Raw genomic sequence first — 16806 nt, 5'->3', positions numbered from 1 at the left:
AGATATGTGCAGATTAGCATGTTGCTCAACAACTCGGCAGGAGCCTAAAGAGAGTTTATATACTGTGGCATGCTCTTTGCTTCGCCTTAATGGAAATGATTGACTACTAGGACTTCAGGACAGTTGCCTTCAGGAGAAATAAAAAAATAGTACACCTTCACACAGTGCATTGTTAAACTATGGAATTCACTCCCACAGGAAGCAGTGATTGATGACAACCAACTTAGATGGCTTTAAGAGTGGTATGACAGTTGACACCTGTAGCATCAATTTCAGTTCTCCCAGATTCTCAGATTCTCTTTTTTTTAAAAAATATTTTTTATTAATTTACAACAAAAACATACAAAAATTCCACATCCAACTTTTCACAAATTATCTCTTTTCTGGACTTCCTTCAGCTTCTCCATAAATCACCCATAGTCAATTTTAAATTACGCATTCCTTAAGTTTGTATTGTCATTAATTAAACCTTTCCCCTTCTATTCCCTTTTAACAATATTTCTCAAATTTCACAGTGCTTCTTGAAACCCCTCTAGCGTTATCTGCCCATCACTTATGCTTCTCAGATATTCTACAAATTTTCCCCAGTCCTCGATGAACTTTTGGTCTCGAATATATCTAATCTTCCCAGTCAATTTGTCCAACTCAGCATAGTCTAACAGCTTCATTCTCCATTCTTCAATCGTCGGTATTTCCTGTTGTTTCCATTTCTGAGCCAGTAGCACTCTTGCTGCTGTAACTGCATATTGGAAAAATTTACAGTCCTTTCTCTTTATCTCATTTCCTAAAATCCCTGACAGAAAGGCCTCTGGTTTCTTTACAAATGTATATTTTAGTATCTTCTTCAATTCATTATATATCATCTCCCAGAAGCCTTTCACTTTCTTATATTCCCACCACATACAGATTCTCAGATTCTCAAACGCCAGCTCCCTCAGCTTGAAAAGCAAGATGAACTCCGCACCCCATAGTCGCCTTTGAGTGGACTTAACCATTCAGGGGTCCTTTACATTTTACCTATTTCCAGTCAGCTCTCCACATTTCTGCAGCAATCAGCATTTTTAAAATTTCCAATCCTCTTTGTATGCAGCTCTGACTAATAAACATATTTTGCAAGTGGTTTTCCCTAATGTAGTGCATACTATAAGAATGCTTTGCATTTCCACAACAGTCTGCAGCATGTAGATTGGTTTTGAGCCGGAATAATTCATCTTAGATTTATGTGAATCCACCTATAATAGTGAGAGTCAGTTGATTTTTAGCATTTTTAGTATCATACCACTTTAAACAATCGTGGCTTCCCCACCAAAAATCCTAGGCACTGTAGTTTGTTAAGAGTGTAGAGATCTGTTAAGAGAGCCCTATTTCCCTCACAGAGCTACAGCTCCCAGAGTGGTTTTACAATTAATCTCTCTTCCCTTCTTAAAATACTATGATACTGCTTTAAATGTATTGTACAGATGGGTCCTCATTACATTTTTCTTTATCCCTGCTTTCTGTGGTCAAAAGTATGGAAGACAAGTAGTGACTGAAGTGAAATATCCACCCCTGAATTACTGGGAAATGGTCACTCACATGTCTCCAGTACTCTGATTTCGTTCTTCTACATGGCAGAAAATTAACCTTGAGAAGAATGGCTATTCCATGTAGCCCTCTACTCCACAGTCTACTATATGTGCTAATTCCACATACCATTCTTTGAGATTACATGTGGTCCCAGGGTTAATGACTTGCCTTTGGATCATAGAATCATAGAAGAGTTGGAAGGGACCCTGAAGGCCACAGTGACATGAAGGTTCAAACCCCACTTCTGTTATTAACTTATTATGCACCCATGAGCAAGTTGTGTCAAAAGGCCTAAGGCTGCAATCTGCAACACTTTCCTGAAAGCAAGACCCATTGAACTCCATGGGAACTGACTTCTTAGTATAAAAATGCATGGCCAGTTTCCTACATGCGTTGTTGGATGAATTGTGGCCTACTTCACGGTGTCAATCAGGGGTGGGGAACTGAAGGGCTGGATTTGAACAAGGCCAACCCTCCAAGAATCCAATTCCCATAGTGGCAGGACCCAAAGTAGAAGTGGGTGTGGCTAAGGTACACAGGGCTGAAGACAAAGGGAGAATAACAATAAAAGAAGAAATGAAATGAAAAATTTAAATCATGTCTCTGAAAGAAATTAGAGGGTCGCTAGCAACCAAGAAGTCTACTGACATCTACTGGAAGGAAATCAAGTCTCAGAAGAAGAAGAAAAGAATTTAGTGGTACAGGTTTGATACACCAAGTTAGTCCATTCCCCTGCCAAAAGCAGCAGGGACATGGGTGGAGGAAAGGCACCAAAACCAAACAGCACCTCAATTTCATCCAGATTCAAGATGCTAAATGAACTGTCAAGCCCCAGCTGCAATCAGGAGCACACTGCATGAGCCGTGGGATGTTCCCTAATGCTCTAAGTGCAGGTGACATTAGGTGATGCTGGATGATTGACAGTTGTGGGCAGCCTGGAGGGTTTCCACTGCTGGTGCAGACAAATAAAATAACATACATGTTAACTCAGTTGTTAATGACTGTTAACAAAAGGGGGGGGAAACACAGTGCTTAACATCCCTTTTTGACCATTGCCTATTACTATTTTTTACAGTAGTTGCATTTTAACTGTCAGTCGAAGCAGTCTTAGCAATCTAACCAAATAGTAGATATGGCAATGTTTTAAAAACTAGAGGAGGAAATATGAGGCTAATGCCTAGTTCTAGGATTTCTATTAATGTAATTTTTCCATAACCATTTATTCATTGTGGTTGATCAGAAGCGTGAAACTCCACATTGTGAATCACAAAGGGAACCAAATTAAGAAAGCTGCCCAGCAAATCTGTGTCGGTTTGACACTGAAAGAAAAATGCAGGCTTTACACCAGCAGCGTATTTAATACAAACCCAAAAGGCATGCGGCATATCTGAATCGTTTAACCTTCAGAATTCAAGAAACTGCTTTTGCCAATGGAATGACCGAGGGATCAATGTAAATGCAGTTATGATGCACTAAAGGAAATACGACCCTCGCGTGGCCTGCATTTCATGCTCCATCTAATTTGAACCTCCTGCCTCTGCCTCTCGTGGCGTCTCTCCCAAAGCAGAAAATGAAATTGGATTCAGGGTCGGGAACTCAAATGCATCCTGAAAGCCTGCCTAAGCAGCAAAAGGCTCTGCAACAGACAGCAAGGTGGGGCTGAGCCAGATTATGGTTTCCCCTTTGAGCCCACTCACCACAAAGGAATCAGCTATGCCTGTATCTGTGTCAGCAGGTTCCAGGAACCCTCTTAGTTGAGAGATTTTGTGAGTGATCTGTGAGTGTGTTTGGGCCCTGGGTGAGAGATGGGAGGCTGAGAGGTGCTGGGCGTGCCGGAATAAGGATTTTAATATCCATATTTATTCATTCTTCATTTGTATTAATGGTTTTATTGTGCATTTTGTAACGTGCTGCTGTTTTGTTTGCTGTACGCTGCTTAGATATATTTTATGAATTAAGTGGTACAGATGTCTGAATAAAATACATAATTAAGGTGGCCAAAGGGCGTTTTGTCTTTTGTCTCTAAATCATCCCTCCAGTGCTCTGCACTTTGTACCCTTCCTTAGATGTCTGTGCTTCCTGAAAACCCCATGACGTCCTCAGCTGGGCTTTCTAGGAAGCTCAGAAAGATTGGGAGGCTGCCTACTCCTTGACTGACAGCTGTTTGACATTTTCCTTTTAAAGAAATCTGCATGGAAAGACTTGGCTAAAAATTACAAGGAAGAAATTCCCTTAAAAATGAAGTTGGTGAGTGCACACTCACAGGTGCTCAGTAGACAGCCTCCCCATGTTCCAGTTAAAGCTCTGAATGAACCTCTCCCATGTGGCTCTGAGTGGTGATGTTTTTTATGAAATGGAGGGAGAATGTACAGTATTTTAAAGCAAAACAATGAAGCATAGAGGGGCCTGCTCACTCTGCTTTTATGATCACAGAATCCACAGCAATATGCAAATTATGCTTTTCTTCCCTCCCTACATTAAAGTTGATCAGGCCATAGATGATGATAGATATCGTAGGTAGGTAGGTAGGTAGGTAGGTAGGTAGATAGATAGATGATAGATAGATAGATAGATGATAGATAGATAGGATAAAATTTGTGCACAGGTATCCACAGTGTTTATTTTTACTGGGCCATCTGCAGGCATAGCAGTGTATGTCCATACATCCATCTCTGTAGGAAAAATTTAATCTGTAACCTCACTGAAAACATTTCAATTCTATTTTATAATCTCAAGTCCAAACTATGTTAAATATGTAGCTTGACATTGCATGATTCTTTTTTAAATTTTAAATAGCAGCTGCTGGGAAGGGAGTTGAGCAAGATTGGACTGCAGTGAGTGAAACAAGCCAACTTCAAACAATGGATTATAAAGTTGGCTTGTTTCAACAATCCATAGTTCATATTAGCTGAAGTTTAGAAGCAAAGGTCTCTGAGCTTCTAGGTGCCATTCTAATGGAGAGAAAAGGAAGGGGTATGCAGCGTCAAGGGTTACCACTGCCATAATAAACCATAGTTTCTTGTGACATGCAGATGTAGCCACAGTACAGTTTCGCTGTGAGATTCTTCCAAAGTTACCTCCTACTGAGATTTCTCTGATGGGATTGTTTACATCCCATTCAGCTGCTACTTAGTTTTTAAAAGAATCACACAAACCCAGACTATACACCTGCAGTTTGGCCCCCAGACCGTATGAAATAATAATAATAATAATAATAATAATAATAATTATAATAATAATACATTCAAAACCAAACAAGGCAATCTCAGTTGTTAGCTAAAATTTATATTTAGATCTACGGTGTATGTTTCATGCAGCATTATTTAAATGAAGTGCATTGTTATGCAGTTCATTCCTCAGAGGTTTTGCATGCCACTCACAGTTTACTATATTTTACTCAAAGCCCTAGATTCAAAGAATTATGGACTTTGGACCTGCATTCAGACTCCCCATATCATATTGCAGAGCTCTTTTTACACTGACAGGAGTTTGTGACATGGCAGTAAGGTAGGGGATTGATGAGAATGCCACTCAAAGAGGGTGCGGGGGGGGGGGGGGATACTGAAAGCAGGTTTTGGAATCCCAGCCAAAGTATATCCTATTTGCAATCGTGCAGAGAAACATGCAGGTTAGATGTTGATGTATTTGCTACATATATGAGACAGACAGTTCAAGGCTAGAAGTAACCTCTTGTCTTTGTGAGTTTCCTTTGCATTCACATAAGCTGGACCTTGGAGTACTTGAAGAGTTGGTGCTGTGGTGCAGGATCCTGGCTTCATAAATGCAGATTGGCATACATTATAGGTTCCACACTGTGCATCATGTGTGTGACATCACACACGCATGACAGTCCCCCCCCCCAAATGTTGGGCAGAACTCAGAGCTTCTGGACCTACGTGAAAGCCTTGGGGGGAAAGAGGTTGAAGCAAGAGGTTGAAGCAAGACTTAAATCCTCAGTGCCCTTGGTGGGGAGACTTTATTCTTTCACTTCTCATTGGAAATAAACAGTTATCAGTCTTTAACTGCCCATAAGTGAAAGACGATCCCTAATGGGTGAGGAAAAAAGGCAGAAACTACAGCCTTAGTCATATTTACTGCTACTGGCATGATGAATGTGTGTATGTATGAGAGAGAGAGATCAAAGATTCTTCAATGCATAAGAAATTATTTTAAAAAGCCACCGTTTATGAGAAATCTTTCGTCTTCTTATATTTTTTACAAAGTTTTAGTTGAGCAATTCATTTTGCAGATCTACCACCAACACTAATTGCCATTTAAATTAAACATTCTGTAAGACAGGAATCAGGAGAGGTGAAACAGATTAATACAGTCTCTTTCATTTCAGCCTACAAGGAAAAGATGAAGGAGCTGTCGATGCTTTCTTTGATCTGTTCCTGTTTTTACCCTGAACCTCGAAACCTGAACATATACACATATGATGGTAAGTAACTTTCATTGGATATTCTTTGGTTTAGCAAAAACTGACACCAGATCCAGAGGCACACAGAACGCCATCACCAATCAACCACACCAGACCCAAACCCAGACCCTCTCCACAGATAAATTACAGACACCATCCAGTAGCCAAACCATGGTGGCACCTCCGGATGCTGCACCCCCCTGCAATCCCTACACAGATCTGGCTGGCACAGGCCACAAAACCACAGCTCGCCCCTATACACGAAGCCAAGCCAGAGCACAACTAAATGCAGTACAGCCATCTTCTCAGAAAAACTCTTCACAAAGTTCAAGAGGTCAAGACACAAAGGCTTTAGCAACTAATCCACACCTAATGACCCACCTAAGTGGTACTCAGGATATCACTCAAGAAATCACTCAAGATATCCCTCAAGCAATCAAGGAACAAAAGAAGAAAAGGCACACTAGCCTGGGAACTTCCTCTCTGCCCAGAACATTGGAGGCTATACACCACACCTCCTCAACAGTATTTATAGGAACTCAAACACTGAGATCCTGCTCTGTTCCAGTAACAAGAAGCCGAAAGCACCAGCCTGAAGATGACGAGTGAGACCTCGTCGAAACGTCGCCTAGACACCCCAACTTTTACACGGGAAGACACCCGAGGACACCAAAACCTGCATATATATATATATATATATATATATATATATATATATATATATATATTGTGTGTGTGTGTGTGTTCTAATGTCTGTGGCAGCCCAAGAAGCCATGTGCATTATCTGTTGCCATTGCTCTTTTATCAGCACAGATTACTAGCACAATATTGGGTTGAAATGTTTTAACTTTTCCTTTACAGACATGGAAGTGAAACAGATCAACAAGCGTGCCTCTGGCCAAGCTTTTGAGCTGATCTTGAAGCCCCCTTCTCCAGTTTCGGAAGCACCACGGACTTTAGCCTCTCCAAAGAAGAAAGATCTGTCCCTTGGAGAGATCCAGAAAAAGCTGGAAGCTGCAGAGGAGAGGAGAAAGGTATCTAGCCACTTACTTCACGGTCAAAACATGTAACTGGGAGGAGGAGAAGGGATCCATTCAAGTTAATCTACTTGCAATCCATGTTATTATTGGCATCAAAAATGGTGAAGGAGCACTTGCAAGTTATACACTGCAAAAATGTTGTTGTTGTTGTTGTTGTTGTTGTTGTTGTTGTTGTTGTTTCTTCTTCTTCTTCTTCTTCTTCTTCTTCTTCTTCTTCTTCTTCTTCTTCTTCTTCTTCTTCTTCTTCACTCCAAATAGGAAGCTGCCTTATACTAAGTCAGAACATTGTTCTATTTATGCTGATTCTAAGTGGCTCTCCAGAGTTTCTGGCAATGGTCTCCCTCGGCCCTACCTGGAGATGCTGGGAATTGAAACTGTGAGGAAAGATGCAGTTCTTCATTGCTTTCCTTAACACACAGTGCTCCACGTTGAAGCAAAGAGCTGCTTCGTTTGCAGAAATCTATGGTCTGTGTCTGAAAGCAGATGGAACTGTCACTTAAGAATAACCAAGCATATGACTCATTCAATGCTGAGCGGACATGGCTCAGTGATACATGCTTTGCATGTAAAGTATCCCAAGTTCAAAACCCAGCATCTTCCAGGTTGGGCTAGGAAAAGACCCCACCCTAAAATCCCAGGCAATACTGAGCTAGATGGACCATAATCTGATATAGCATGACTGCTTGGTGAGAACATTTCCAGTTGTTGCAGCATGAAAAGGGGCCTGAGCTGATGCTAGCATGAAGCTCTACTATGGCACATTCATTTCTGCACACAGGCATCTTAAACCCCTCTGGATTTCTGTAACCTAGTTAAGATATGGTCTTCAAAGGTACAAGCTCTCTTAAAAGTCTTGTGGCACTTTTAAGACTAGCAGATTTATTGTGACATAAGCTTTTTGTAGACCAGAGCCCACAGCGTCAGAAAACATATGTCATGGTAAATCTATTTGTGTCCAAGACTCTCATGGTATTCCTAGCTGTTTTGAGTTCTTACACTGTCCCCCAAAGGCAGGAGTGTGAAACAACACTTCAAAATGAAGTTAGACACATAGGAGAGCTAATATTGTGTATGTGTGTGTACTATTGCTGTTACTGCTACTACTATGCTTTAAACAATTTAAATGTCACCTAACTTCAATAGTCTCTAAGTGGTATACAGGAAATACAATTCAGAAAAGGTAAAAATCAGTCCCTACACATTCAAGAAATCGGTAGATCACTTGCTTTTTCACACATCCCAATCTTGTACCTAGTTTCTCATTCACATTCCTCCCCACTCAGATCAATAGCACTCACCTGTGTACAATTGGTATCAAGTTTACACCTGAAGACTACAGGCTTACTTGCAGGTTACACTGAGCACAGGGGCAAGCCATCTCCACACAAGTACAAGTGGTTGTTTGGAAGAATATGTGCTTGTTGATTTGGACGGCTCCACTGTTGTGTACACAGATTGCACACTCAAACACTACAAGTGAATAACTGTATGTGTACAGCTCAACTTTTTGTGTATACATATTGTTCACTTGCTTAATGTAGCATGTGAACTCTCTGTCATGATACCCATGAACTATTTCAGATGTCATGATAACCAGGGCTTATTTCCCCTGCCATTTCCACCTCTGTCATAATTAGCTACAGTTTAGCTTGTCATCTAAACCCTGAATAGAAGCTGTGGTGGTGCTATGTGGTTGGCTGTATCATTATTAGCACCAGTGCCTGTAGTAGTATTTATATTATTTCACATCCACCCCTCTCATTTTCAAGAACCACAAATGAAATCCATCCAAATATATGCTCCCCAATGCACTAAAAAAATGTATCTGAATATCAGTGGAAGACAGAATTCATGCCATAGCATCTATTGCCCAGTCCTTCCCCAACTGAGTATCCTAAAAAAATTTGGATAGCTGTGGCTGATGGGAGTTATAGTCCAAAAAACCTGAAGGGGATCACATTTGGGGAAAGTTTCTATAATCACTGGACTTAAAATTTTTAAAACCTTGGAAGCTGGTTTAACAGCTAAGATTGAGTTGTATAGTAGGATCTTCCTTAGCCAGAACATTAATATGAAAATTATATTCCAAAGGGATTCATATTCTTAGTAGCTTTTGGATTATGGTGCAGAAATTACATGTGATCCTATTAATGGATTTGCATTTGTGTGAAAGGTAATTGGGAAGCCCCTGCTGTTTAACATTCCATAGAATTGGGGATAATGTTCACCCTTTTAAGCATTCATGCTGTCAGCTGCTCAGTGGCCATCTTTTGCTTGTTAATATCATTCACCATAATGACTATATGCAAAAGAAGCTTCCACCTAATCATCAGTAAAATCTTCTCTGTTACAACAGATGGGCAATGCCATCCAATTTCCTTTTCTAGTCTGTGAATGCGGAAGCTAAATAAACCTTTATTTTGAACCTTTATTTTAAAACAAGCCAGTGGGAAGGGGAGGTGTATGCCTCCTCCTTTGCTTCTTACTTAAATATACTAGAAGACTGTTCATGATCTCCTTTTCTGGTAGGTTCAGAGTTCTCAATGCAAAACAAGCATTTTTGCCCATAACTCGCTCTCTCAAAGTTTGTGTTTAATCTTAGAATTTATTGATCTCAGATAGAGAATACAAACTTGCCCCACTATATAGGTACATGCATAGCTATCCTCAGATTCTTTTTGACTGTGGGGAAGAATACTTTGGGACTAGTTTAGGAGCTCATTCCTGACTCTGCAATTGATCTGCCTGGCCCAAGCCACTAGTAAATTCAACAGTGTGGTGCATTAGCTCAGTCATGTGAGCAGCTCAGATCTTTCTGAGATCTTCTGAAGTGGAAATTGGCCCCTCGCAGTCGGAACCCATATTAAATCATTAATACAAGCAAGATAACACACACACACACACCAGTCTTAAAAACCACTAGGCATGCAGTAGCTGATGGAAATCACTGCACATATTAGTTCTCTCCTCATAGTGAGCTGACTGTATTCATTTCCCATACCATGTGCAGGATTTTATTGTTTTCCTGCCATATTTAATGAGCAAACTAGACAAGACAGCAGGAGATATAAAACTGGAGCTGGTAAGTGAGAGTAAATGCAATTATCATGGAGCGGGGAGATACAGTAACTGTATGCTTTCCCCGAAGGGCAAATAACAGCTCTAGGGAGGATGTGAATTGTAATAAGTGCATGAGGGAAAGGGTTAACTCTTCTCCCTCCAGTGCCATATTCCCATTATCTTTCTCCTTTTGAAAAACTGTAGGAGATTTAATCATGGACTTCTCACTGCCTTATATCTCTGGAGCCCAATTCACATTCAGAGTAGTTAATGGTGATGTGTGTGTGTGTGTGTGTGTGTGTAAATACACAACTGAAGTGGTGTGTACACCAGGTGTGAGGAACCTTTGGCCCTCCAGATGTTGCTGAACTACACTTCCCATCAGTCCTAGCAAACATGGCCAATAATCAAGGCTGATGGGAATTGTAGTCCAGCGATTTCTGAGGAGCCAAAAGTTCCCCACACCTGTTGTATGTAATGGGTAACATATAGACAGCCATTCAATGTACATGCAATTTCAACCAGATGTCATCATCTGACACCAGTTCACAGGTTGTGTGAATCCTCCCCCAGCTGACAGTAAAGGCCAGCTTCAGGACGCAAAATAACCTTGAGAATTTGGGTCATCCCCATATGCTACCTTTAAATAGTTAATCAATATTTAGATGAATAAAGTTAAATATGGAAAGTAAGAGAGATTTTTAAATGCAGATAGTTTTGTCCACCCGTTCAAAACAATCCAAACAGTAATACCTGTATTAAGGAGGAAAGCCAACAGTTAACTTCAGTGGGGAAGGGATGGCCATTGGCTTTTTGTTTAACAACATGCAGCAGGAAGAAGAGTCTTATGAAACTCAAAAGCTAACTCACTGTTTCTGTAACTTTTAGTGGGCGGTAATCAAGACAGTATGCTACCGCTAAAGTATCCAAGGGTTATAAACACATTCCAGCTCTTTAGTTAAGAAAAATTACTTTCGGTAACTCCTTGGGTTTGAAGCCAGATTAAACAACAAAACATTTGGGGCATGGTGAAATCGTGAATTCCGTGGGATATGGAGGAAATGTTAACTTCTGAGACAATTTGCAATCAAGTAAACAAATATACTGTGAAATACATAACTTGATTGAAATACAAAATGCACAGGCTGTGATCTAGCAGCGGCTCCCACCAGAGGAAGCCATTTCTGTTGATTTCTCTGCCTTCTGACAGCTCCCTTTGCCCCTTCCCAAAATAACGTACTCCAGAGGGTAGGTGAACCCGCTGAAACAATATGAGATGTGGTGCTAGACTGCAGAAGGAAGGGGGAGTTGGTGCATCAGAAGCACAACTCCCAATCAAAATGTAGTTTTTAAAACAGCCCATAAAATTTGCCAACAATCCCATAGAACAACAAAAATAGAATGGCAGAATATTTGGAGGAGGTTCTGTTAGTAAGAGTGCTGCTCAGGGATTCATGTTTGTCAGATGCTCTCAAAAATTCTCAGACATTTTTATTGGCATTTCAGACCAGAGGTGGGAGACCTCTGACCACACACCATTGGACTACGACTCCCATAATCCCTTATTACCCATGCCAGCTGTGGTTGATGGGAGTTGGAGTCCAACAGTGTCTGGGAGGCCACACAGCTTCACCATCCTTGCTTTAGACAAACTGAAGGTCACGTATTATCCTTCCAACCTTGGCTGAATGCTTTTCGAACAAACTATCCCCTTGGATCTCTTTCTTTCCCCTTCCTTTCACAGTCCCAGGAGGCCGTGGTGCTGAAACAACTGGCGGAAAAGAGAGAACATGAACGAGAAGTCCTTCAGAAGGCTTTGGAGGAGAACAATAACTTCAGCAAAATGGCAGAGGAAAAACTGATACTGAAAATGGAACAGATCAAAGAAAACCGTGAAGCTAACTTAGCTGCTCTTATTGAACGCCTCCAGGAGAAGGTAAGCAGGCTGAGGTTATTTTAGGAGGGGGGAAGTGGTCATCTGTAGTTCAATATGCATGATGGGCATTGTAGTCCAAAACATCTGGACTGAATTCATGTGACAGTTTACTCCATTTCCCCAGTGTTTCCCTAACTATTCATTTCTGCATTGTATTTGACCCTTCACAAGATGTAAAAGGCACTTCTGGAAAACTAAGGGAATATAGTGCATGCTTAGTGCTGATTTCCATGTTATTTGATTTCAGAAAAAATCCATTTGCAGCCCCCTAAACCCAGAAAATCAGGGGAGTAAAGTGATGTAATTTGAGGTAGTTTGCCAGCATACAGTTCTTTCCTGCTGTTTTCATGGGGGAATCATGCAGGAATAGAAGATGTATGTGCAAAAAGAGCAGGGTAGCATTTGTTGTCATGTCAAACCACACCCACTGGTGTGAATACAATTTAGCACAACTTGCCAGTTTTATCACTCAAAAAGCCACAGTTCCATAATGCATCAGGTACTGCAGTGCAAAAGGAATGTCAGAAAATGGGACAGAAGTGCAGAGTATTATAATTAGAAAAATTAAACCAAGATGCCTTGTGTCTTAATGCAGCCTGGAGGGCACCAGGTTGGGAAAGGCTGCCCAGGTGCTAAAGGCAAAGAGAGAAACAGCCAAAGAAAGCTCTGCAGGCATGGGGGAAATGCCCTCTGCTTTCCCCAGAAGGCGTAGGAAAGGGACCAAAGGCAGCAGACATGCTTTCAGCTTATTTCCTGCCTCAGCCTAAAGGTGACTTTTGATGTCCCAAAGACGTCATAACTTTCAGATGGATTCAGAGATAAGCATGCAAAGATAGCATGTGGTGTGGAAGCACAATCATGTCTGCTTACCTCCCACCCTCTCAGGTGTGCCTAGCCTGACTCTAATGCAGGGCACCCAGCTCCCACCAGGCAGCATGACCAATAATGAGGATGGGAGTCCAACAACTTCTGAAGGTGGCATCAGTATGGAGAAGGCTGCTCTAGACCAACTACCTGTCCACACACTGGACATCATATTTGGTAGTGTCTATACCCGCTTAAGTACTATTTATGTTGACCCATGTTAATGACTCCAGAAATTCCATGTGGAAGTTCATTGAACCTGGAATTTCTGGGACCACATGTGACTCTGCTCCCTACCAAGCACAGCTGCTTCACGCTTAAAGGGTGGCCCAAACCCTCTTTCTGTCTCCATTCTCCAGTTCCTTCTAATCCAAAGAGGAATGGAAAGGACAATTAGTTATCCTAGCCAAGGAGCATGGGTTATATTCTGCCTCAGAGGTCTGGAACCAGTGGGCCTCCAGACTACAGTTCCACATCATCTCTGATCATTGCCAATGTTGGCTATTGTTGATGGAAAATGGATTTGAACAACATCTGAAGGACTACCACAGGTTCCCTGCCTGTTCTACCTAGTTTAAAATGCTTCTAATATCCTTGCTTACTTTGCAGTACATGAAACCAAATAATGGTTGTCTTCTAAAATTCTTTCTGGAGAAGGAAGGTGGGGGTTAAGTGTTTCCTGTTTTTGTTTTTATTTTTATTTTCTTCCTCCTAGGAGAGGCATGCTGCAGAGGTCCGCAGAAACAAGGAGCTCCAGGTGGAACTGTCTGGCTGAGCCCAGCAGTGGAGAGGGTGGGATAAGTCCCCACCCCTCCTCCAACTCCCCTGCCTATATTATTACAGATCATGAGATATTAGTATGGGAAATGTATGACATGGTTTAAAAGAAGAAGAAGAAGAATCAAGAACTCAATAGAAAACAAAACAAAAAAATAAAACAATGCAGTTTTTGCAGAATGATTTGCTTGATGTTTAAAAATAAAACTTGGATCTTATTTTGTAAATACTTACATTTTTGTTAAAAAATACAAGTATTGCATTATGCAAGTTATTTCATAATCTTTACATGTCCTGTAACAGGCTTTTGATGTTGTCTATTTCCATTTGGTTGAATTTGTTAGATCTGTTCCTATGAAGTTCCCTGCAGCAACCTCCATGCATTCCAAGTGAACATCTAAGTCAGTGGAAGGTCTATGGTGCTAGAGTCTAGCCATTGCTTAATTACCTAGAAAGGTTTGCGATCAATACACTTCCTTAAAACAATAAGCAAATTACAGGCATTGGGACTTGGCAGAGCAGTCCTGAAACACCCCCCTAAATCATTAAGCAGTCATGTTTTAATTACAGCCTCAGTGCTCCACTAAACAACAACAACAAAATTGCAGTGCACCACACATCTCTTGTTACATCTCTACACAGAAGTCAGACCCCATCAAATTCAATGGGACTTAACACCCATTGGAGAAGGTAGGAAAAGGCTGCAGGCATAAACACCCTTACAAAGGAGTAAGCGCCACTGAACACAGTGAGACTTACTTCTGAGTAAACATGCACAGCGTTGTGCTGCAAATTAGTATTCACAGGAACAATTTCTTCTGCCTTTTGAAGAAAAATGCTTCTGTTTTTCAAAGGCAAGTGTCACTGACAAGGAGGCAAGCAGAAGCAAGTTTTGACTTTTTTAAAAATAGGCATTTTTAGCATTTAAAAATAGGCATCTGCAGCTGAGAATGACCAATCATATATCTGGCCAAAAGAAGCTTATGGGTTCGGTGGAAGCTGGATTTAAAAATAACTCAAAATCTGCCTCTTCACCAATGAAGAAATTATTTAACTTGAGTCGAGAAGCTTTTAAGTGTAGATGCTGTGACCTGTCCTATTTATCTTAGGCCACAGTCCTGCCCACCATTGCTAAAATCAGTGGGGCAACCAGGTGCACTTTTGTGGGAAGGATTCAAGCCTTAATCTAATCTGTTTCATTACGGCATGAGATGCTCTGTAGGACATTTTTCATCCAGACTCAACAAGCTTAATCCTGCTGACTTCTCCTCTCCTGCCTAGTTTTAAAAAGATACCAAGAATGACAAGGGCTGAAGCAGCAGGAGCGACTAGGAGCCAGGATGCTTGAGCCAGGTGTGGCATTGCTCACCTGCTTTCCCCATAGAGCTGCCAGTTTGAAGTTGCCCCTCTCCCTCCTGGGAATTGCTGCCTGCATAGTCTACTCTTCATTTGTGCTATTTTTCCTGTATGTCATTGTGAGCAAGCTGTGATTAATAAAGAATTGGGGTTCTGTGAACTGAAAAAGGACTGGTCTGTTGACTCGCTCATTCCCTTCTCCCAGCGTGAAAAGTGTTGGTCCATATAAGCTAAGAAGGAAAATATCTGCTTCATTTGTCCGTTTGTTTCACTTCATATCCCCAAGCATTTTGACTTGCCTTTGTTCATTGATTGTGATTGTTTCTGTGTGGCATTTTCCAACCAACGGGCATTTCCCATCCAAATGACACTGAGCATCAGACCACTCAAATTTCAGATTGGATAAAGAGTCCCCGTTTTATAGGCGATGAAAGATTGGCAGAGGAAGGCGGGTTCGGGGGGGGTGCGATGCGCACCAGGTGTCAGCCGTGAGGGCAGGTGACATCGCCGCACCACCCACCCACCCCCCTGCTCGCTGCATGGGCGGCAGGCTGCTAGGGACGATGCTGCTGCGGGCAGCTAGCGGCGCCCCTCGCAATGTTCACCACGCGGGCGGCTCACCATGAGGGCGGCTAGCCCCACCCCCTCTCCGGGTGCCGGGGCAGGTAGCTCCGCCCCTGGATGAAAGAAGATATACCACCTTATAACCTTTCCATTTCATTAATGGAACCACCTGCTGCATTTCTTCGGCTCACAATGTGGGTGACCATTGGCATGTTTTTGAAGACATTCTGGCACTCTCCAATGGGAGGGGCACCTATGGGTGCATATGCACCTGCCGAGGCCTTCCCTTGGACTTAGTTTCCCCTCCTTCCTGAAATAAGGCTCGAAATGAGCATTCTCTCATAATCTGAGGTTGTGGTTGCTTGCAGCTCACAATAGCTTCTCCAGTTCACAAATGTGCCCAATAAAGGTTGGTGACCCCTGCTCCAAGGCATCGCACTACATGTATGCGTGAATGAATGAATTTTCATTTGGCAGATCCCCATTCATTTGTAATGTAACAATGAACAAACAAAGGGAGGGGGCGTCCTTCATATTGATATTTATTCATTTAAAAATGAGCATGCAACCCTAGTCAAAACCAAGAGGTTCCTATAAGAGAACCAGTGGAAGTTCCTGAATCACTTCTACAGCACCACGAGACTAATGCTTCCATTTAATCGTCTTATATTCGAAGTAGCGCCATATGTAGTTCAGTGGTAGGCCACATAACTTTGCATGCAGAAAGTTCTGTGAAGTGCTGGGAAAGACTCATTTGAAGACCTGGAAGCTGCCAGTCACAATCTGAGCTAGATGGTCCAGTGGTATGACTTAGCACAAGGCAGCTTCCTGTGTTCCTATGTTTTCAGTCTGTACTTTGTTAGCTGATTTTGCATCACATCTAGTGTAACGAAGCGGTGCACACATACCTGTCAATTACCTGGAAAAAGTGGAACATCCTGCCCCACCCAACTCCACACACCCCCATGCCATTCGGAGCACCTTACTCTCATGTGATTTCGGACCAAGGTCTTGCCCCGAAAAGTGCTTTTTCCAGGTCCACAATCTCACATGGGTCGCATGATTCACACGGGATTTCAGACTCAGAAGATGGGGCCATGTCATATTAGAGAGTATGCACATGTACACATGCACACAAGAGGGGAGAGGGAGAGCTGAGTGAGGGGAAATCATTTATTGAACTCTAGCCTCCGATCTAGCTATAGCTGGAAGCAAATATTCAG

The 16806-nt window shown here is 41.9% G+C and overlaps 1 protein-coding gene across 1 annotated transcript in view; it reads left to right on the top strand.

Moving 5' to 3' along the window:
* STMN2 (stathmin 2) overlaps positions 1 to 15190 on the top strand; it is a 32526-nt gene extending 17336 nt beyond the window's left edge. The window contains exons 2-5 of the mRNA XM_028736639.2: positions 5912 to 6007; positions 6848 to 7020; positions 11831 to 12022; positions 13602 to 15190. Coding sequence (XP_028592472.1) covers positions 5912 to 6007; positions 6848 to 7020; positions 11831 to 12022; positions 13602 to 13661 — 521 coding nt within the window. The 3' untranslated portion in view covers positions 13662 to 15190. The remainder of the gene's footprint in view (positions 1 to 5911; positions 6008 to 6847; positions 7021 to 11830; positions 12023 to 13601) is intronic.
* Positions 15191 to 16806: the final 1616 nt, after the last annotated feature.

The sequence above is a fragment of the Podarcis muralis genome, chromosome 8 (assembly GCF_964188315.1).
Source record: "Podarcis muralis chromosome 8, rPodMur119.hap1.1, whole genome shotgun sequence".
Classification (NCBI taxonomy): Eukaryota; Metazoa; Chordata; class Lepidosauria; order Squamata; family Lacertidae; genus Podarcis; species Podarcis muralis.
The sequence above is the reverse complement of the archived record's forward strand: the minus strand, read 5'-3'. Positions and strand labels throughout refer to the sequence as shown.